The sequence below is a fragment of the Tachysurus vachellii genome, chromosome 11 (assembly GCF_030014155.1).
Source record: "Tachysurus vachellii isolate PV-2020 chromosome 11, HZAU_Pvac_v1, whole genome shotgun sequence".
Taxonomy (NCBI): Eukaryota; Metazoa; Chordata; class Actinopteri; order Siluriformes; family Bagridae; genus Tachysurus; species Tachysurus vachellii.
In genome coordinates, this window is record NC_083470.1 from 10,975,121 (window position 1) to 10,998,529 (window position 23,409).

A 23,409-nucleotide genomic window follows, 5' to 3' on the forward strand; every position below is an offset into this window, starting at 1 on the left:
TCATCTACATGCTGTAGATATTTTAACAGGTCTGTTCAAGGTGTCTAATTCCCTAATCTAGTCTAAAGAATTACAAGAACAGTCTGTTGTGAGCGGTCCAAAACACTGACTTTTCACTGTTTGTTTTTCAGAGACAAAAGCTTGGGATCCAACTTCAAAAGTACAGCAGGGATATAAAAATTAGACATGCTGTTTTACTTAATATTTTATTTGATCTTACAACATCTATGATGAGATCAAATTGATAATACTTTGCTTTACTGAAACATTTTATTTCATTCCAAGTTCATTTCATTTAACATTAGACAAATAGAAATCTTACAAAGTCATTTAATTTGAAAATGGTGTCTCCTCAGAGTCCATACATGTAACATATAACAGGAAAACGATCTCTAGAGCTTGCGTTCGGATTGCAACGTTTTAAGACCTTTCTAAAAATTCTAAACTGATATTTCTATAGCGATCGTTAACCGTCTATACAATACAATAGCTGAAGTAAAGGCCTTTAGTTCAGAAGGCATCTTCCAAGAGTGTCTGGACCTCTATGGAAATATCCATCTCTTTTGTTCGCCGAAAACAAACAAACAAAAAAAAGGAATATCTCTTACTGCCATACCAGACAGAACTCTAAAATAAAATACATTTCTTAGAGTACATGTTTGCTGCAGTAATTTAATCACAAGTAAATCCATTGTTTCACTGATAACTGCTGTTCAGACACATCATCTAACACCAGCAGAACCTTCAGCATTATGATTCTCATGCATCCGGCATGTAAAGTCACCATTTCATATTCTCTTCCCGGTTGCTAATTACTAGAAAATTATATTAACATACAGTACTGTACAAAAGTATTAGCCCTCAAACTTTAAATTTTAAATAGAAATTTACACTTGGATGTTTAAGTGTCATGCATTAAAGTGCCAACATTTAATTCTCTACAACAATATATGTTACAGAAAAATGTATCCTGCACATGTCTTTAAAGAATAAAAAATATCAGCAACAGTCTGGAATTTGATCTGCACACAGAGACACAAGTGAAAGAAGGCCTGTAGGAGAACCATGAAATCAGTAAATTAAAAAAAACTATCTATCATGAGGCAAGAAATTTTCATTTTTGAACAGAATTAATTGATTGAATGAATTTCTGCTTTCTACTGTCTACATTTTGTTGACATTTTAAAATACCTGATTATTGTTTGAAAGCATCTTCACTTTACAGCATCTCTGATAGATTACCTTTGCACAGTACTATATTTGTTAATATGCAACCCAAATCCTTTTATACAGGATTATCATTCATAACTCCTGCTGATTTTTTTTTCAACAAGGAAAATCACAGATTTTTCTCTGACTGAATTCAAATGTTTAAAACATTCAGAAGAAAGTTTGTTCGGAAACCTGTGCAAACAAGTGAGCTCATCTTGCACACAGTAATGAAATAAATAAGAATCTGTCTGTCTTCAGTCTTACTCAGTTTTCTGTGTCCAATGAAAAGAAAAATCCACTCTTTGAATAAAGGAGCAAATGAACACAAAGCCACACCTCACACAGGCAAAGCTACACCCACATGGTCTTTTGCCTGTTAGAGATATTTGATTATTTTTGTTTAGCATGTGATGATGTGAAACAAGTGGATTTAAATTTTCAAGACAAGTCTTGAGAAGTATATCCTCGTAAGGACAATTATGATAAAAGTGGACAGATGATTACGACCTACACTGCAGTGGTGGCCTTGTTTGAGTCGGCAGGTTTGGAGCTGGGTGGAACTGGAATGGGACGTCTTTTACGTTTCACCACTTTCCCACCCTTTTCATTCAGAAGTTCCTGAGCAGCTCCCTCCATGTCACCCACGCTGACATTCATGGCTTCTGCCATCTCGTTCTTAGTCACAGTAACAAACTTGGGGTCTTCAGCCAGAGTTTCAAGGCCGTTATTTCTTAGTACCTAAAAATGCAAAATGCAGTGGTTTTGGCTCTTTCTGACCAGTAAACACTGACACACATGCTATTAGCCTGCAGTTTACCTGCCGGATGAGCTTGTCAGTCGCCGATGACGATTCTTTTTCACCATAGGTAGGATCATAAGGGAACTGCAAGAGTGAAGAGTAATAGAAGTTTTTCATCTGCCTCTGTCACATAACAAACCTTCAGATATTAATTTTTTTATTAAATTTTTTTTGTATTTTGAAATCCACCCCACAGATTACCTGCGTGATGTCAGTCCTCACAGTAAAACCTGACCGGTGTCTGTCTTCAGCATCTCTAAAAGATGGTGATACCCTACTGGGACTCATACTGACTTCTCCTGTTGGGTACAGTTCTTTTCAAACAAGGAGACTTCAAGCAAGAATTTTTAACAGCATATTGTCCAGTGTGCATTTGAGATTTATTTTTAGAATCCACATTTTCTTTATACTTACTGATATCTTCAAAGGACTGATCTCTGGCTCTAACAAGCAATGGTGACTCTCTCTCAAATATAAAACTGGAAGAGAAAGGACAAGAAACGCTCAACAGGTCATTAAACACATGCAATCGTATGGTTTTTTTTGGTGAAAAGTATTTAAGCAGTGTTAGGAAGAAGGATGAATTAACTTAGAGACACCCAGTTTGTTGAATTCTCTGTTCTAACACATCTATTAAACTATCGGAAACATTCAGTGGGTCGAAATTCAATCCTTACTCTCGTAACTGTATTTAGATAATTTAGTTTCACTGTCATTTCTGAAATCCTGAATAAATACTAGTTGTAGCTGAATATCATGCTGTAAATTGAATAATAACAAATTATAAACTGGACCTTTAACTGTCCTTGAGTAGGAAATAAATCACAACACGGTACTGGATTATTTAAAATACTCACTCTTCTGTAAAGTTGGCATTGTTGTTGGTGATGTTTGTCCTGGTTGGTGTTACAGGAAAAAACTCAGTGTTGGGGAGGAACACAGAGTCAGGTGGCGACTCCACATCTTCTGGACGACTCTCAGAGAACTGCATTGGGCGTTGGCTGGTCTGTGCTGTTGTAGGGCTACTGGGCTCTGATGAAAAGGGGTCTGCGTTGATCCCAAACAGACCCCCAGTTCTCTGAAAGAGGAAAACCTACAATTTGTATACAGCCCTAAATCAAGATCTACTGTACAATATTGGGTTATTGAGTTACGTATGTATATGATCTATGTGGGTGTATAAAGCTGTTAAAGCTTCGTAAAGTGCATACTGAAGATGATTAAATGAATGAATAAACTATCTTTAACTTTATTGAATCTTTTATTTTTCTTACGGACTGGTAAATAATGCAGCAAAGAAAAGTTCTCTGAGGTTTACAATGCTCATTAGGTTTTTAATTGTTTAATAAGACAAAACTGTACTTGTTACCCTGTAGATGCCCTCCTCTCCTCCTGCCATGGCTCTTTCCATCTCATCCTCAGCAATAAGGTCTCCTGAGATGGCCCTGTGGAGCTCGGTGGCTGCCTCCTCCTCAATGCTGCGCAGACCCGCCTGAACAAGAAAGGACAATATTGTATGTTATTTTATAAGTGATTAAGGATGGCAGGATGAGCTGAGAGAAGTAAGGGGTGGTGGTAAGTGCACTGCTAAGCAATAATAAAAAGAAGCAGAGTAAAGTAGGCTGGGATTAGGTAATAACTAAACATATAAAGCATATAAATTTCCAAATATCAGTCAAAATAATAACCCATGCGATGACTTGTGATTTTGTAATGAAGTATAACATGACAGTATTGTACTGTCCTATTGTACAGTATTGTACTTGCGCTGTACCTGAATCTCAGCTGTTCTTTTTTTGGTAGGCCGGTAGCCGTAATACTCTTCCTGACGCTGCATAAACTTACGGAAGTATTCCTGAATCAGAAAAGTGGCGTAGAACTTCCCAACAGTGACCTCATCATCTGCAACCAATTATATGATAACAAATATTAATCAGAGGCACGAAACTTAAACTAGAAAGGTATTAATTAAAAGCTAAGTAAGGAATTAAACATTTCAGGACATGCTAAGTAAGGAATTAAACATTTCAGGACAACAAGGTGTGGGATATTATCATCCCAAAAACTGATTATTTTCCTATGAAAAGTTATATATATATATATATATATATATATATATCTGTATATATATATATCTATATATTTTTTATCTATATATATATACATATATATATATATATATATATACTACAGCAATTTGCCAACGCTAACCATTTTTATATTTATTATTCAACAACACATTAAGACTTTTGTTATAGCAACTATAAAAAATTTGCATTCTGAAGATCTTCGCATGGCAGACCATTTACAGCCAGAACTCCTATCAGAGCCATACCCTGCAGATGCACAGTTATAATAAGCCACACAGTGTTTACCTTAAACAGGTATTCATTACCTCCAATAGGCGGAAGCACCTGATCCAAGAGTTTCATACTTGTCCGTTTCCAGATGCTCTTAATAATGGCACGCAGCTCTTCATTAGCCTGCTCAAAGTTGCCTGATAGCCGCAAGACACAGAAAAGTCAAGAAGACAGTTCTTCAAAATATTTTGGTTTTATAACAGTATTAATGTTGTATAAATGAATGCATCTCATACCTTCAGTTTTAATCTTCAAGGCCGTTCTGACTAAAGCAAACAATGTGGCATTGAAGGTGACCGTTCCATCGCTGTTCAGGGGCATGTTCATCGAAATTAACCGCTGAGGACAAAATAAAATAAAGAAGAAATTTCATTCTATGTTGGAAAACTGGAAGTCTAGTTGGTCAAAGGATTTCCTTCTAATAGCATGACTTTAATTATCATTACAGATATACTGTAGATACAACTGATGTGTTTTACAATTCTAACAACCTTTACAATTCTAATTTTAATTACAGTTTTAATTGTCTTACCTTGCAGGCTGAGCGATGAGGGCAGAATTTTCCAAATCCCAGTGGTGGCTGGATCCTTCGTAAAAGTGTTACTACATCCAGATGTTTAATTCGCCCCCTTCAAATGGAAAGAGTTAGCTGTTTGTAATCACTGCAATTTCCCAAATATATTGCACATAAAAGATCCACTACATCTACATACGTTGCCTCAGGATCATATTCTGCCCAGATCTTCTTGAACTCATCCAGATGGTGTGGACCAAGGATCGACCAATCACGAGTCAGGTAGTCAAAGTTGTCCATAATGATAGCCACAAATAAATTGATAATCTGTAGAAGAGGACAACAATTTACTGATAGACAATCAAAGAGAGCTACTGAGAGCTGAACTAAAGATACTATAAAGAACATTCTTTATTTTATGCTTACCAAAAAAGCACACAACATGTTGAAACTCAGAAAGTAAAAGACAGCAAATTTAGTTCCACAACTGTACTCCTCTCCAGGAGTTGAGCCATGGTCTGATTTCGGATCACACAGTTTCCCAGACATACAGGCCAGCATGACGTTTTGCCAACCCTCTCCCGTAACACATCTGGAATAAAACCAAACAATTTCAATAATGTTGTCACAGCTGGATCACAGTGACGTCAGATAAACATCTGACCCACCGGAACAGAAGCAGTATGGCTTGTGGGAATGTCTGGAAGTTGTTGTTTCGGTTGATCTCAGTGCCGTCCTTTAGGGCAATTTTACCAAATACCTGTACAGGAGGGAAGAAAGTCAGACAGTGGAAGAAGATTAAATAGATGCAGAACTGTAGAGCTTCTGTGATGAAGCATGTATAGGAAATGCAGAAAAACTCACCTGCATCCCTATGACAGCATAGATAAAGAAAAGCATCACTATAATAAGAGCTATATGAGGAAAAGCCTAAAGGAGAGAAAGAAAAGACAGATTCTAATTTAGATTATTATTATTATTATTATTATTATTATTATTATTATTATTATTATTATTATATTGTTAAATCTTGAGCTGATTCATACTTAAAAGATCAGATTAAATTGGAAAAAAAAACAATAGGAAATGTACAACGATGTATACAGAGTTAGCTCAATTTAAATCCTGATATTACAATTCTTATTAATGCTAGTCTTCACTAAAGTAACATAAACTCAAAGCTTTCAACTTTCTTTCCAGTAAATATTTAAAAGATTGTTGAAGGAGAGTAAAAGTAAACTTTAAGTAGTTTTCACAACCGAACTGTGCAGCCTGCTAGTCAGAAGCAACTTTGACATATTATTAGAAAATTCCCTAAAATATTCCAAAACTTTGAAAATTGTATGAAATTAGCAACAAGTATCTAAGTAATGTTGGAGAGAGTGGTATTTGCTGATAACCACCCCGTTAGGTAGCATGAAATCAGATAAAACCAGTGCTATTTGATTATAAACTTCAAAATGGTTGAAAACATATCAATGAGTTCAAAAAATAAATAATCATCACTGATCATGTCTTTACAATCTCTCAGACCTGGAACGACTTAATGAAGGTCCACAACAGGTTGCGAATGCCCTCAGAGCGGTTAAGTAACTTTATCAGACGCAGGACACGGAAGAGTCGGAAGAAGGTGATTGAGACTCGAGCGTTTTCTTCATACTGTGAAGACGTGGAAATGAAGAATATAGTCAGTAGAGAAGTCTGAAATCATTGACGTGTTATTTCATAAAATAGGAAAATGTCATAAAAGACTTACAGCAATGACCTGCATTGGGTTTGTTTCCTGAAAAAAAAAAAAAGAATCAAAAAGATGTTGTACAGTACATGTTGATATCCTCATAGTACATAAGTACTGCAGTGTTGCTATACAGTACATATTAATAGCACTAAACAGGCAAATGTAATGGTTTGGATAAATTTCCTTCCTATTGTCTTCCTATTTTCACATTATTTTCACATATACTTATACATTTTGAAGACACTTTACATGCAAAGACTAGATCAAAATAAAACAGCCATTGCTTAATTTGACTACATTTTACAAATTTACCAGCCAGAATGGAAGACACAAACATTACTTTAAACCAAAGTGTAGATTATTACAATAATTTAACTCTTTTGGTTTTTTTTATTTAACAATTTTTATAGTGTACTCTAAGCCAAGATTAGGAGCATTCATTTCTTTGCAAAAACACATTAGCTAAACCACTGCAAGCTTGTGTATGTTTTATATATTTCTTGCTTTGACGTTAAATGGTCAGAGTGTACCAGGATCAGTAAACCAGCTCACACAGCAAGACCCATGCAGCGCAGAGTGATATTTACAGCACAGCCGTGGAGGCAGTAAAGTCCACCACTGGACTCCAAAGCAGCCTGATGAGGAATAAAATTGTAATTTAGATTGGATAAAGATGAATAAAACTAATAAAAAAAAAAATCAAGAACATTACACCACACAGTGGTAACAGTAACATCCGAAGACAAAAAGAATAGAGCCTGTAATCTTTTCTCTGGATGTCCTTTGTGACATGCAGTAATGGTGAATAGAATTGAAGAAAACTGAATTAAACTGCATAACCAGTGGTGGCAATACAAAAAAAATATATATAATTGACAAATACATTGGGATATGTATATAATTCTGATAAACAGACTGAGAATGAAAAAAGTCTGAGCACTGAGAAACTCATCTGTCCATCCTGTATCATGTCTGTTTGGCTTGTATAAATAATATATGTAATTGTGTAAATACTAACAATATGTATAAACATATATATTTTGTTAAGTAGCTATTGTTCCTTATGTATCAGCATACACATTGTTGTAGATGTTTTTGCTCTTGTACTTACATCCACCTGACTGAGGACGACGTCTACGATGCTCCCGACCACAATAAGGAAATCAAACACGTTCCAAGGGTCTCCAAAGTAACCCTGCAAAAAGTATTCAAGAGTATAAACAAACTCTCTCAGGGAGAAATTTAGTCTGTGGAACGTTTTTTTGCAGAGGAGTTTGCACTACCTTAGCTTTGAAAGCAATAAGTTTGACGATCATCTCAATCGTAAAAAGGACTGTGAAGATGACGTTGAGAGTGTCTGAAAGTTTGGTTATGTGGTCTGACTGATTACAATGCTGCAATACAGAGGACAAAGAAAGCACTTAGATAATTAATGTAAGTATTTTCAGACATAAAATAAAGAAATGTAATAATTGAATAGTAAAATACTTTAATAGTCAAAGACCAATAATTGGGATTCATCTTATATACATAGATAGAAAAAGCACACACCTGCATTCCCAGACACAACGTGTTGAGTATGATAAGGAAAAACATGAGGTACTCAAAGTAGCAGGAGGTCACCAAGTACCAGAACTGGTACTGGAAAGGGTTCTTAGGGATGTAGCAGCGGATGGGCCGAGCTTTCAGCGCATACTGAACACACTGGCGCTATGGTGGAAAGATCATACAAACCTTACAGATTACAGGAACTAATGCTTATACAGCAATTGTTTATGGATTGATGTGAAAAAATATCAACAATGAGTTTGTGTAACACAATATTTAACCGCTCCTAAGCTGATTATTTTCCAATAACAGCACACCCAGACTGTCCTATTGTCCTAACAGTACATTATTATTAATACTGTCATAAAGACTTTGGACCTACTGTATGTTGAAAACTGTGACTATATAGTATATGACTCTCACTCACTCACTCACTCACTCACTCATTTTCTACCGCTTATCCGAACTATCTCGGGTCACGGGGAGCCTCAGGCGTCATCGAGCATCAAGGCAGGATACACCCTGGACGGAGTGCCAACCCATCGCAGGGCACACACAGTCAACCTACCATTCCAGTCAACCTACCATGCATGTCTTTGGACCGGGGGAGGAAACCGGAGTACCCGGAGGAAACCCCCGAGGCACGGGGAGAACATGCAAACTCCACACACACAAGGTCGAGGCGGGAATCAACCCTGGAGGTATGAGGCGAACATGCTAACCACTAAGCCACCGTGCCCCCCCAGTATATGACTGACTTTACATAAAAGGAGGATAGAGCATCATGCAAATTTAGATTTTATTTTTTACTAACAGCACATTCATGAAGCATTAAGACCTTTTTAATAAAGCATCCACTGGCCAGTTGAAAAGTGTATTAACTTAACACTAAGAGCTAAGCATTAATTCATTGAAAGTAAATTTAAGTCATTTAATCAAGTTGCAGTGTCCCACAAAACATCAAAATACTTACTTGGTTCTTGTCTAGCTCACAGTCCTTGTACTCCTGCTCTCCCTGCTCTCGGAAAGTGACAATGACAAAGCCGACAAAAATGTTCATCATGAAGAAAGCGATGATGATAATGTAAATGATGAAGAAGATCGAAATGTCCACACGGTTGTTATATACTGGGCCCTTGTCTTCAGCATCTGAGTCTATAGCTTTATAAAGCAACCTGTTGAACAAAAGTGGCAATAAATAATCATGTAATCATGTTCAAAAGCTGCAAATAGATAACTTTAACATACTCTTCTAAACAACAGAACTGCTGTCTATCGAGGCCATGCCTCATGCATACTCACTCTGGCCAGCCTTCAAATGTGGACACAGTGTAGAGAGTGAGCATGGCATTCAGTACGTTATCAAAGTTAAAGTCACTGTTGACCCACTCCCGTGGATGAACCTCTATGTCATGGAGAGTGTTCTGTACATGATGCACATAACTTCCCCTGATAATAACAAATAAAAAACATTGTTAAATTGTCGTAGAAAAAGAATCACATTTGAACATTATTTGTAATGCCTAGAAGAACCTTGCTAAAAAAGGAACCTGAATAGCAGGATAAAACATCATGAAAAAAGACCAGTGTACTCACCGACAGTCCACCTCAGTCAACTTCAATGAATCTGTACAATAGTAGAATTTGCCCTAATACAAAAATAAACATAATAATTACTAACAATTCCTTTCCATATATGCAAGGGACTATCTGCTAAGGCAGGTTGTATTTTCATCTCACCTTGAATAGCTGGACTCCAATGCAAGCAAACATGAAGTTTAAGAGCATGGTGACTAGAATGATGTTGCCGATGGTTTTGATGGCCACAAACACACACTGGACTACATGCTACAAAAAGAATGCAGATTTATATACAAATAATAAAAAAAGGTTTTGTGGAATAGACCTTATATCATGATATACATACCTTTAATCCTTTGGCTCTATTCATGGCCCTTAGAGGTCTCAGAACTCTCAACACCCTGAGAATCTTCACCACAGAGATGGCACTTGACCTGTACAGGGAAAACTTCACACACTCAACACAGGACTTTAAGGAGGGATATCAAATGTATAATCTATAATCTCTGTAGAAATCTTTAGAAACATGTCCGTGCTGTCTGTATCTTAGGAGTGTGTCCAGATCCTTCTAACGGAAATTACTGTTTATAAGGCACCTCTAAAGTAAAGAGTCCATTAAATTACAGTGCCTGTATATGTGCCATATGTTCAGCATAGGCCACACTGTATTATATTTTTATAATAATAATAATTATTATTCTATAAGAACTTACTCCATCCCCATAGACATGAGAGAAACCACAACAACAATGAGATCCAGAATGTTGAAGGAGTTTCTGCAGAAGGATCCCTTGTGCAGGAAGGCACCATACACAGTCATCTAAACCATGACATTCAAGACACACCAGTTCATTTCAGCATAATATGTCAGGGAGTCATTTTGCATTCATTAAAGTACCTCTCAAATTTGAATAATTTTTCAGTAGAAATAATTTACCTTAAGGACAATCTCAATGGTGAAGACCGTTGTAAAGACAATATCAGCATAAGCCAAGATCTGTAAAATAGTCAGATTTATTCTGTATTCGTGGATTTGCCATGTATTTGTCAATTATAATGTAATGTCATTATTCAGATAATAATGCAGTGCAGGAAGCTGTGTTTTCTGTTTGTTGGCACCTTGTTTCTGAAGGATTTGGGGTCGATAGGATCTTCAGCAGCCAGAGAAATGCTACTGAGGAGGATGAGGAGAAGGATGAAGTTTGTGAAGGGGGTTGCGTTGATAGCCCTGTGGCACAGCTTACGGAATCTGTCATTGAAAAACAGCGCACGCTAGACAATAAAACATTGTTTACTTGTACCCATATGTAAGAAGAGATATCTATAAGATGCTTCACATGTCATTCTTGGAGATGAAGCACAAAACACAAATTCAAAGTCTAGCTATCAGCTGACACTCTGCTTTAATTCCTATTCATCTAGGTACATTTAACCCAATAAGGCACAGGCTGATATTGGTGGTTACTTCATTTGTTTTTGTTTGTTTTTGTTTGTGTGGTTTAAATTATACTTAAATATTTAAATTATACTTAAACAACAAGCACAGAAAATGACATTAATATAGTGGTGAACATATAACAACTTAATAATGAATTACTAGGAATACAAAACTGAACTCAAACCACTTGGAAAAACTAAACAATTTAGTGTAATTGTAAAGGCTTTTATGAGAGAAAATTCTACATTTGAGTCAGTAAGATGTTTAACATGTCAAATCCTTCTTCATTATCTTTTATATGAAGAACTTACTTGTTCTGTGGGCTAAAGATGAAAAAGGAGCTCGCTTCAGGCATGGGAACTACTGTCTCTTTAAGCTGAAGATCGGCCATAGGTCTGGGCCTTGGACTGAGCGGGATCTCTGGCTCTTCCTCCTCGTCATCACCTGACCAATAAATACAGATTGTGGGATTGAAAAAACATTGTCTGCTTAGTTCACAGTTTAGCTCAGTAAGAAAAAAATCACTTTTAGAATGAACCCTTTGGCTATTGACAGGAACGTAACTGATATCAAAGCAAAGCTAAAAATTCTTATAAGAAACTGAAAACTGCTGATTTTTAGAAAGCAGCACCCTGTTTATGGATAGCTCATTATTTTTAACAACGCCCCATAAATGACCAGACGAGCATGTGGTTAGTATTTAGCATGACCTATAACAGTGCTGCTATCCTTGCAAATATACTGATCCTAATTTAGAGCTGCAGCATAAGCCAGGAAGCAGTTTTAGTGTTTGTGTGGGTTACCTGGAAAATCAGCTGGAGGAAATGGGTCCTTCACTTCTTTTACATTTGATTCAAATTCATCCACTTTAAGCTATAAGAAACATACATGGCCAGAAATTACTAAAAGTTTATTAATATAGTTCATGAGATCATCTACAGATGGATATGAATCGCTGTGAATTTATTACCTGATTAACAAAGTGATGTAGCTCTGTTATGCTGTGGCCATTTTCAATTTCTTTAAATAAAATTTTATTTGTATAGCACCTTTAACATATGACATATGTCACAAAGCAGCTTTAAAAAAATTCACTTGTGGATTTAGATCACTACTGTGCAAAGGAAAAGTCCGAGACTCAAAACGGAACCCACCCTCTTCCTGAAGACAAGAAGATTACATCACCAGGATTTGCTGGTATGTTTTAGGCCCACTTGATCCTTAACAGGGAAGCAGCACTATCCATTATCTAACACTGTCCATTATATTTCTATCCTCATGAGAGTGGTCTCTTCCAGGATGACCCCATACCCACGACATTGATTAGTAAATAATATGTTAAGAACTTTAAAGTTTCCAGATCTCAACATTGAACATTTAATTGGATGTTGGACCATGTTGATGTTAAGGGATGTTAGACAGTGTTCTAGACCACCATCGTGAATACACCAATTGAAGAAATGTTTTTAGGATATAACATCTTGCATGCATTGGGCAAATCCTTTATGATTTGAAATCCTTTATGTTGTTTTTTCCCTTTTGTCACCTGTCTGTATAATGCCCAAAACATGGAAGAACATTGTCACACACCCTAGACTATTCCTATCATTGACTTGACTTGACTTGAATCAAGTTTAATAAGTTATAATTGTTAAATAGTTGAGGAAAATCAGAAATAGTCTATACAGTATTTCAGTGTAAGGACACTATAATAGAGCAGTATCTCATGAGGTGTTAATACCTTTGCTGTTGTAGGCATGCCTTCAGTCTTATGTTTGCTCTTGACCACCAGAGCTTTTTCTTCCTCGCTCTTCTGTGAATGGGATTCTCTGATGGAAGAAATCAAAAGATTCTACAGAACTTTGTAAGACACAAAAGTGGTAGATTGTCTTAGGTTTCGGGGGTAATTAATTGAGTAAGTGTACCTCATGAGTTTCTTTCTAGCTTTCTCCTCCTCCCTTTCTTTTTGTGCTGACGAAAGGCTTTCTGCTTCACCAAGGTTATCGACAGCAATGGCCAAGAACACATTCAAGAGGATGACTAGCCACCGCTCAGGAAATCAGGCTTTCAAATTTTTCCAGTGCCTCTATTGTTGTTTCACAAAACCATGACAGATGTAACATAAGAATTTTGGAAGGATACAGTTTCCACAGATATAAAGGATGACGAAATAGATAGAGACGAGAATTCCTGGGAGAGTCGGTCCACCATGAGCCATAATACCATTGTACATGATGGAATCCCATTCCTCCCCAGTCAGGACCTGAGAAAAACACAATTAGAATGTATTATTATCAGAAATTATAATAATAATAATAATAATAATAATAATAATAATAATAATAATAATAATAATAATAATAATAATATAATAATATAAAGAAATTATAATAATATTATTATAAATTATTATCAGAAAAGAGAAAGACTCTTCAAGGCTCCTTATTCTTTCTATATTCCTTATTCTATTCTAGTATAAAAACATATGCTCAATAATAATATGTGCACCTGGAACACACTAATTAGAGCCTGTGGAAAGTTGTCAAAGTTGCTGCGCTGCAAAGGCCTGTCAGGAAAGTTGAATTTGCCTCCAAACACTTGCATGCCCAGGAGAGAAAAGATTACAATAAAGAGGAAGAGCAGGAGGAGTAGGGAGGCGATGGAACGGATTGCGTTGATCAGAGAAGCCACAAGACTGCTCAAAGATGTCCAGTACCTGAGAGCCAAAAAAACCCCCAGATAAACAGTGGCATCCTGAGATATGAATTTCCAGACAAAATGTTAGATTCAGGTGAATGTTTTTTAATTGCTTTGTATCAGAACAATTTGTTTTTGTGTCAAAGTTTGCCAGCAAGTCTGGAATTATTTTTTGTGTTATTTAAATCTAATAGTGTCCTCAGTTGACTCACTTTGTAACCTTCATCAGACGTAGGAGGCGAATACACCTCATCACAGAAACACCCAGTGAAGTCATCACATTGGCTGACACCAGGATGATCTCCAGTATGCCCACAGTAACAACGAAACAATCGAAACGGTTAAAGATTGACATGAAATACATTCGCAGGCCAAAAGCGTACATTTTCATGACCATCTCAATTGCAAAACAGGTGAGCAGGAATTTGTTGATGTTATCTGCAAAATCAAAAACAAGGAAAACAAATGAAATGAAAATTGTAGATCATCAGTTATTGTGCTTCACACAAAACATTTTTCAGTCCAGGACAGACCTTGAAACTGAGTCATCCATTCAGGCTGGGGGTGATGTTCTGAGGCAATGGCAAGAGTGTTGATTAGCACGACCAGGATCACTAGCCAGTAGAACACTTTGGACTTTACCCAGACAGTGCATTTCCTCCGTAAGGCACGGTGATAGTGCCGAGCAAGGCGACTAGGAGTCAAATTGTGAACGTATTATTACTATAATTATTAAGAAGAAGAAGAAGAAGAAGAAGAAGAAGATAAAGAAGAAGAAGAAGAAGAAGAAGAAGAAGAAGAAGAAGAGGAAGAAGAAGATAAAGAAGAAGAAGAAGAGAAAGAAAAAGCAGATAAAGAAGAAGAAGAAGAAGAAGAAGAAGAAGAGGAAAAGCTTCTTAAATCATACTTACAAATAATACACTACACGGCTTAAACCCTCTGCTTTATACAGGCTGTCTGATTCTGAACCACTGTCCTTTAGAGGAAGAAGACCTGTTGACACAAGGAACATGGTCATAAATTATTTTTAATGGCTTTTTTTACCAGGATCAAAATGGACATAGACACAAATATGGAATGCAATGGAAACCCAGATTTGAGGAAAATCAGTACCTATAAGATCTAAGAAATTTATATTCTGAGTACCTAATCCTTCCTGATCAGCATCCAGAATTTCAGCATGTGTAATCCATTCCATGTAACCTTTCAGATCTTCATCCATCTGCTCTCGCTCTCGTAACTTCTGGTACTCCCCTCTGGATCTACATATCTCTCTCTCCTTACTAAACTCCCTACAAAGAGGATGTGAGCACATGAATTAAACCCAATGACACTAAGCAATAGTACAATGTGTAAGTAATTTAACTTAAATTTGTTGGTTCACAATATATACAGTCAAACTTAGAGTGTGTACTTCATGAAAGGGGATTTGGTAGCTCAGTCAGTAACGTAGTCGGTGGGTCGTAGGCTACAGATTGGAGGGTTGTAAATTCAAACACCAGGTCCACCAAGCTGCCAACTCTGGGCCCCTGACCAAGGAGCTTGACCCTCAATTACTCAGTTGTGTAAAATGATCTAAAATGTATGTCACTCTGGATATGAGCTGTGTATGAGATTATCAATTACCCGCTGAGGACACCAAGAACCAAGTTGAGGACAAAAAAAGAGCCGAGCAGAATCATAGACACAAAGTAGACCCATGGCCATTCATTACCAACAGCATCATTAACCTGAAGGACAACAAAAGCCTTGCTTTAAATTTAAACTATTACATTAATAGAAATTATGATTATTCTGAAGATGTAAAGTTTTTAAAAATAAAAACTTTTAATGAAACATCTTCACTTACCCAGTAAAGCACATTAGTCCAGCTCTCCATTGTAATACACTGGAACACTGTGAGCATGGCAAAACCAAAATTATCAAAATGGGTGATGCCCCAGTTGGGTCCTGGCCATCCAGCCCTGCATTCTGTGCCATTTATGATGCAGCGACGTCCATTTCCAGCCTGAGCACAAGGTGATGCCATTTCATTCTCACTTAAGGCGATAATGTCTGTGACACAAGACAAGATAAACCATCATAAAAAAGCCTAATATTAATTCAGTCTAATAAAATATTCCTATTATTATAGATTAGTACAGAAGGTTATTAATCAGTTTTGTAACAACTTCTATGAGTCATATGTGTATACAATGTACAAATCCTTTCATTTCATGTTATAATGCATACACAAGGTATTATACACATTTTTTATTTAAACAGATTACATAATACTGTGTAGCTATATTTGAGTTTGAATATTAACATCAGTAATACAGAGCAACTTAAAGATGTGCAATCAATAAATACATCCTGATGCTTGTGTACTGGGCCAAGGACAAAATTACTATAATTAGTGTTCATAATGCTTTAGTAGCAATGAAAATGAGTACAAATCTGTGTAATGCATCATGAGATGTATCTTGATATATATATTTTTAATTTTCTCTGATAAGTGGTAGAAAATGAGTGAGTGAGAGAGTGAGTGAGTGAGTGAGTGAGTATCATGTCTTACTGCACAACTGAGGCTGAATTACTTTGAGAGTGTTCAAATGAATGTTTTATAAATCCCTCAATTTATTGTTATTATTATTATTATTACAATTATAATAATTACTATTACAATTTACTATTAATTATGCTTTAATGACTATTGAAAGTATACAGTTTCTTATGATTGCTTCAAATATGTTATGTATGCAAAAATAAGGCTTCATGTACAGTAGTGTCATCAGGGCCATTAATCTACACAACAGCAGACAGCAGTATAAAGAAACTGCCCCTACCTGTGCCTTTGTAATAGCAGGTCTTGTGCATCTTGCATTTAAACAGCTCCAACCCCATTATAGCATAAAGGGTGACCATGAAGAAGACAAGCAGAGCGACGTGAAATAGAGGCAGTATAGCTTTCAAAACAGAGTTCATAACCACCTGCAAGCCTGTAGAGGGGCAACAAGTTCAGACAAATGACTCCACATTGGGTTTAAATTGGAGCAGCATGGTATTGTGGGACGTTCTTACTTGGAACTCCCGAGACAAGACGAAGTGGTCGGAGGACACGAAAGGCTCGAAGAGCTTTCATGTCAAACCCTCCTCCTTTCTCTTTGGGGAATCCAGCTATGATGTCAACTACCAGGGTAAAGAGCCTGAAAACAGTAAAAAGATCAGATTATTAGAAGGGCTAGAAGGGCTAGAAACAGTTGAAAAGGTTAGTGTTACAATGTACTGAAAAGTCATTATTAAAATTTCATCTAATGATTCTACAGTTTCCATAACACAAGGACCAATAATTACATTCAATAAAACACACTACATGGTAACAAACGGACTACAAGGTCAATTTATAGGTCATCAAACTGTTTGTAAAAACATTTAGTGCATGTATCCATAAGTATTTATGTATCTATTAAAAGAAAACAAGATCAAGCATTAGCTTAAGTGGATAGATTCATCTCACCCCATGAACACGATGACAAAATCCAGTATGTTCCAACAGTTCCGTAAATATGCACCTTCATGAAATAAAAGCCCATACGATACTATCTTCAGGAAGCACTCCAGAGTGAAAATGACCAGAAACACATACTCCAGGCTCTCCTGCAAAACATCACATAACCTTGTCTGATTATTATTCCATTTTAAATATCACACTGAATTACTTGAATGAAAATGATGTGTTTTAGTGTAAATCACACTGAGTGTTTGCAGTGTGCATGGTTGTTTTAGTAGTTTATTCTCAATCAAGTCACATGTCACATATAACGGTTAGATCTTGTCAGGTATGTGCACCACTAATAACCAATGGCTTCTAAAATTATGTTTGTAACCAAATTTGGGGAACTATACTATATGGAATGAACCAACTATAGGGAATGAACAAATAATAACATTACTGGTATGAATAGCAATTACACTGTCCTTGTGGAGTTTTTTTTGTAGATAGCATTCCAGAATGTGTCAGATTTAAGGTGTCAGATATAAAGTTTGCAGGAAATGAACATGAAAATGAAAGTGCATTGGTCTTTAGTAGCTCCCTAAGAACCTGAAAAAAAGAAGCTGAAAAAAGAACCTACAAACAATTACAACTAAATACAACTAAATTTAGTAGACAATATCATGGGCAACTACAGACAAATAGAACTTCATTATTGGGAATAGATTGCAAAAGTTTTATGCACATATTTATTTAGTCTGAATTTACAGACCATGCTAACAGTGGTGTCATTTTTCCTCTGTATTATTTTTGTATTTTGTAACATATCTGGAACCTAGTAGAATGGTTCTTTAAAAAAAAAAAAGAAAAGGCTCTGGAGAACTAAACAGATACAGATACGATATGTTTTTGCTGTTGTTGTGATACTATGGTAAAGATGAGGCAAACTCTGAGAGGACAGATCCTTGTAAGGTGGTCGCGCACTGCTTGTTTACACTGTAACACTGGTAACACCAATCATATGGTGACTGTTCCTTAAACAATTGCGATTTAAAGACTAATGTTCCACTGTTCTACACTGTTGTGATGTGCAAACAATTGTTGCGAGGGAATTCGTCTGCACTCGGCTGCTCCCGTTTATTTCACATAGAAAATACACAGAGCTCATGCAGTTACAAACAACCTGCTTGTCTTGCATAGAAGGAATAAGAACTTTAATTCCACTATACACAGAGGTATTTTTAATTTCTTAATTAATTTTTAAATAGGGGGCACGGTGGCTTAGTGGTTAGCACGTTCGCCTCACACCTCCAGGGTTGGGGGTTCGATTCCCGCCTCCGCCTTGTGTGTGTGGAGTTTGCATGTTCTCCCCGTGCCTCGGGGGTTTCCTCCGGGTACTCCGGTTTCCTCCCCCGGTCCAAAGACATGCATGGTAGGTTGATTGGCATCTCTGGAAAATTGTCCGTAGTGTGTGATTGTGTGAGTGAATGAGAGTGTGTGTGTGTGCCCTGCGATGGGTTGGCACTCCGTCCAGGGTGTATCCTGCCTTGATGCCTGATGACGCCTGAGATAGGCACAGGCTCCCCGTGACCCGAGGTAGTTCGGATAAGCGGTAGAAGATGAATGAATGAATTTTTAAATAAAACAATGCTAAAACAGCATTATATCAATTTCGTTTTCCAAAAAGGTCGTCTATTATTCTAAATACTGAACTGCAAGGATCCTAAGCATAAATATATTATGGACATTTACATAGTACTTCCACATTTGGCCAACGCCCTTATCCAGCGCGACGAACAACAGTGCTTTAGTCTCTATCGATGTATCGATGAGAATATATTAACACTGGTTCACTAGGATACAGACTTAGGATACCATCAACCTAAAACTCTCTTCAAAGGTGTTTTTTTTTTGTATATTGTATATACAATTGCAAATATTCTAACACAAGGAAAACATTTCCAAGCTATAGTAATTCACTTCTGACATATCAGTTGTTAAAAACTAATCATAATCCTATGCCAGGAAAATGAAGAACCATTGATATAGAAATTTAGCCAAGCTACATGTGTTTAGAAAGCTGATATGGGCAGAGTCTTCAACACCCAGCTCTTAGCTTCAATTTCATGATGTACAACTGTGGAACTGCTGGGCTATATTTTAATGTCACAGCTGGGGGTAAATAGTCAGTAACTGTAGAAATCCTAACCCACATTAGAGTCATTTGAAACACAACACTCTGTTAAGTAACATACAACTCAAGATCTGAGAATATGACTGAACACGTAACACCCAACTCGCAAAGGATCTGACTCAGATATTTAAAAGTGCTTGAGTGAAATACTGAATTTTGTTGATTAGAATTTTTAAATGCTTTCTTATGTGTTTTCTGATTCTGATTTATTCATTTTAACGTTAACATTCATCATATGAACATATGAATTTAAACTTTGTTCAAAATATCAAAAAAGTAAATAGATTGTTTATGTTTAAGAATAGTATGAGAAAAAAAAATTATACCTGAAATAAAACAAAACGTCTGTGGTTATAAACAAAAACTGCTCATTTTAAGGGTCTATTTAGTTAATTTCTTGATTTTGTTTTAAAAGTGTCTATGATTTACTAGAGACACAATGTATTAAGTATGACAAAGAGACAATAGACTTTCCAGTAATGAAGAGGAAATTTACATTTTACTAAATAGCTTTAATTGTCCTTAATTGACATCCAAGTGTGTATGCTCTGCATAAAATGATTAAGACACTCTGACACAAATAAAAGATAAAAAGCCATAGACATAACAGCATCAGATACAATGATGCTCTGTATGAGCAATAAACTGCACACAAGTTTGGAACATTATTTAAAAATACTCCCCTAGATGTTTGCATATATCTTTAAACCTCACTCTCAATCCTGTGGATTGCAAAGCCTTGGCTTGTAATAACTGCAAGTCCTGACCAAGGGTCTAAATATAAAGTCAAGGATGAAAGTCAGTACCAATGCCATTCACTGAGCTTTAGTTTCAGCCAAAGCTTTTTAGAGACTCACATATAATATATGTGGGTCACACAACTGTGCAACTGTGTCAAACCCAAACATATGAGGTGTAGATAATTAATAGACGTTATATAATCATGTTCATCTGAATGACCAAAAGTAAAGACATTCAGGAGAACTGTCACAATCACCCAATTACATTCAGGATTCTAAGAGTGGTTCATGGCTCTAGCTTTCAAAATGGACAGAACTTTTTAGGGTTCCACTTGTGCAGGGGTAGTCTACTGGTGGACTGGCATCTGGATATGAACCAAAGTATTTCAGTGGCCTGAACTCAGCACTCAACAAAAATAAAAACTAGCTGTAGTTTTTTTTAAAACATGATCTCCAGAGTCCACAGCGCTAGTTAAAATTGGTGACATGAAGCACTGGTATGAAAGAAAAAATTACCGCTTCAAATTGATGTGTCTTATTTATAGCCATGAGCTACTTAAAGATAACTGCTGTCATAGATTATTCAGCTAGGTTAGTTGCTTGTTAAGCAAAAGTTGATGTTGGATCTTGACAAAATTATATTAAGGATCCCTGCTCTGGAAAGTCCATTTTTTTTTTCTTTCTTTCTTTAATTCTACACTCTTAAAACAGAAGCATACTACAGTGATTTAAATAATTTGGTTTGTAACATTTGTCAAAGTGTATGATTTGGATTCTAAAACAAATTGCACAAGTTATATACATGAATATACACACTTAATAATCACAACAATGTAATAATTTAGCCCATCATTCTAAATGGGGGAAAATGAGTTTTAGGCTCCTATTGTTTGAGCCAACATCTGGAGCTGTTACTCACCAAGGTGGAGTTTGTGGTGTTGGTGTCCTCTTCTGGCATTGGGAGAAACACAGCCAGAGCCACACAGTTAGCAAAGATAGTGAGTAGAATGATGATCTCAAAGGGCCTAATGGAGACTGCTGAGGAAAATAGTGGCCAAGCAAAAAACAAGCACAATATGACAGAACATGCAGCTGAGCTTAAATATACAGGATTTGTGAAGATTCAAAATTTACATCATGGTAGCATTTACTGTTCCTCTTTAATTCCACAGGTAACCAGGTAAGTCAGGTTTAGCATCCAACTTTTGCTTTTCTAATTTCTCTAATAGCACACACATTTACATTTACGCTTAAATTATACCATTCTTTTGTACATTTTTGTACAAAATTGTACTTTTGTACTTTTGTACTTTTCATATTTCCTACAACTATTGTGTATAAATAATTTTAAAATAATTATTCTTTATTACAGTTTTCTTTGCGTATAAATAAAATGCAATATGGGACTTTTCATAACACTTTGCTAACTTATTTTAGTCCAAAACAAACTTTTGCTTCTAACAATGGCACAAAATTTGAACACCGAACATATCTTTGGCAGATGTCAGCTTTTTCTTTAGTTTTTCTTTTAATTGTTTGTCATGGCCATGGCTATATTAGGATTGTTATCTGCAATGATTAAACAGTTTAGCTTAAACCCTTGAAACTTTTTCCACAACACTGTTCATCAATCCATCATGCCACAATGTACAACTCAGTATGGCATGGTCAATGTGAGTCTGCATTTGAGAGAGAGAGAGAGAGAGAGAGAGAGAGAGAGCGAGAGAGCGAGAGAGAGAGAGAATGTGTGTTTGTGTGCGTGTGAGCATTCCTGCCAGCAGAATGCAGCACTTCAGAATTTCCCTGCCAACTCAGCATCATGTCTAGGGCCAGTGATCTCACACAACAGCTGCATGCACCAGGAATATTGTCAAACCATTTAAATGCACTTATCACTGATTAAACACGTCCCTACATCATCCACAGTATGCGTCAACACAAATATGTTACCTTACAATAAAGTGAAAAGCTATACTGACCTATAATACTTTACCTATAATACTCCTACCTATAATACTTGGAATTTTACAAAGATAGGGCCTAAGCTGATAATTTGATATATTTACACTCCATTTTCTCAGTTTAAATCAACTGATCATTTACTACACAAATAAAGGTTTTTAATGATTATATTTAACAGTGTCTTACTAGATTTAGCTTAACACTTTAGACAGTGCAAAAGACCAGATCTAATATTTTCACTTAACCCTGAAGGAGTCACAGAGATAACAAAAGCTTCACTGTCAGTCAGGATATTAATGGATTACAATACTTAGGAGAAAAAAAAGCCCACCTGTTCTCTTCACTGCAGGAATGGACACATCTGATAAGTCTGTCACATATCCAAATTAGATAAAATAACTGATTCTCTGGCTGTGTTTATTATTCCAGGTAGCAGTGATAAACCTAAGAGTCTGGATACTACTACAGGATATTCATCTGTATGTGCCTCTGCCATCCTAAACTGCCACTCAGAATCAAGGTCCATCTCACCGTTTCATGAAAAAGCATGGTATGAATGTGCGTATGTGTTTGAAGGATACTTCCACTCCACAATGTTAATGCAGGTCTTGCGGAAGGGGTTTTTGAGAGTGAAAAAGAAGAGAGAACGAGCAGGCCGGGGGTTTCCTCCAGTGGCCTGCAGTTTCTTTAGCTTCTCCCGCTGCTTCCTCTTCAGCTCCTCTTCGTTCATGATGAACGAGGCCAGGGCTGGCACTCCACCCGAATCCATTTTGGAATCCAATTAAATTACTTAGTAGTTAAAAAGCCAGTTACACAAAAACCCCAACTTTACAATCCTTTGGTCTCTTAGATGTCCATGTGAGACCTTCACAATTCCTCCACCTCCTCTACCCTCTGTCCTGTTCAAGCGCTCCCTTTTGCACTGGAAAGGCCTCTCCTCACTCCTTGGCCCTGGCCCCTGCTTGGAAAAGTACACCAAGCAAGGAGAAATTAGAGAAGCGCAGAGCATTTGGGTGCAGTTGGCCTGTGTCAGGTTTATATATAGAAAAGCGTTGAGTGTCCATGCTTGGAGCTGAGGAAGAGGGCGGTGGGAGCATGTTTTCAGGGTGGGGACACAGGGAACTGGAGAAAACAGCAGTCAGGGAGCTTCA

At 36.6% G+C, this 23,409-nt stretch overlaps 1 protein-coding gene across 1 annotated transcript; it reads right to left on the minus strand.

Moving 5' to 3' along the window:
• Window positions 1–251: 251 nt before the first annotated feature.
• cacna1sb (calcium channel, voltage-dependent, L type, alpha 1S subunit, b) lies at window positions 252–23,288 on the minus strand. The gene is made up of 45 exons (XM_060880760.1): window positions 22,840–23,288; window positions 21,216–21,321; window positions 17,387–17,526; window positions 16,951–17,075; window positions 16,716–16,868; window positions 15,737–15,942; window positions 15,514–15,617; window positions 15,034–15,179; window positions 14,799–14,880; window positions 14,421–14,581; window positions 14,100–14,325; window positions 13,699–13,906; window positions 13,333–13,453; window positions 13,116–13,230; window positions 12,932–13,019; window positions 11,994–12,063; window positions 11,502–11,634; window positions 10,872–11,001; window positions 10,690–10,749; window positions 10,466–10,572; window positions 10,099–10,186; window positions 9,912–10,019; window positions 9,768–9,820; window positions 9,474–9,620; window positions 9,145–9,346; window positions 8,175–8,333; window positions 7,907–8,017; window positions 7,735–7,818; window positions 7,211–7,258; window positions 6,642–6,668; window positions 6,419–6,544; window positions 5,750–5,815; window positions 5,554–5,645; window positions 5,312–5,477; window positions 5,085–5,212; window positions 4,904–5,000; window positions 4,608–4,710; window positions 4,407–4,508; window positions 3,786–3,913; window positions 3,381–3,503; window positions 2,869–3,089; window positions 2,426–2,490; window positions 2,213–2,310; window positions 2,030–2,095; window positions 252–1,950 (listed from the first exon to the last, which is right to left on the minus strand). Exons 1-45 carry the CDS (start codon window positions 23,025–23,027, stop codon window positions 1,720–1,722), a joined length of 5,508 nt encoding a protein of 1,835 aa, XP_060736743.1. The 5' UTR covers window positions 23,028–23,288; the 3' UTR covers window positions 252–1,719.
• Between the last annotated feature and the right edge of the window lie 121 nt (window positions 23,289–23,409).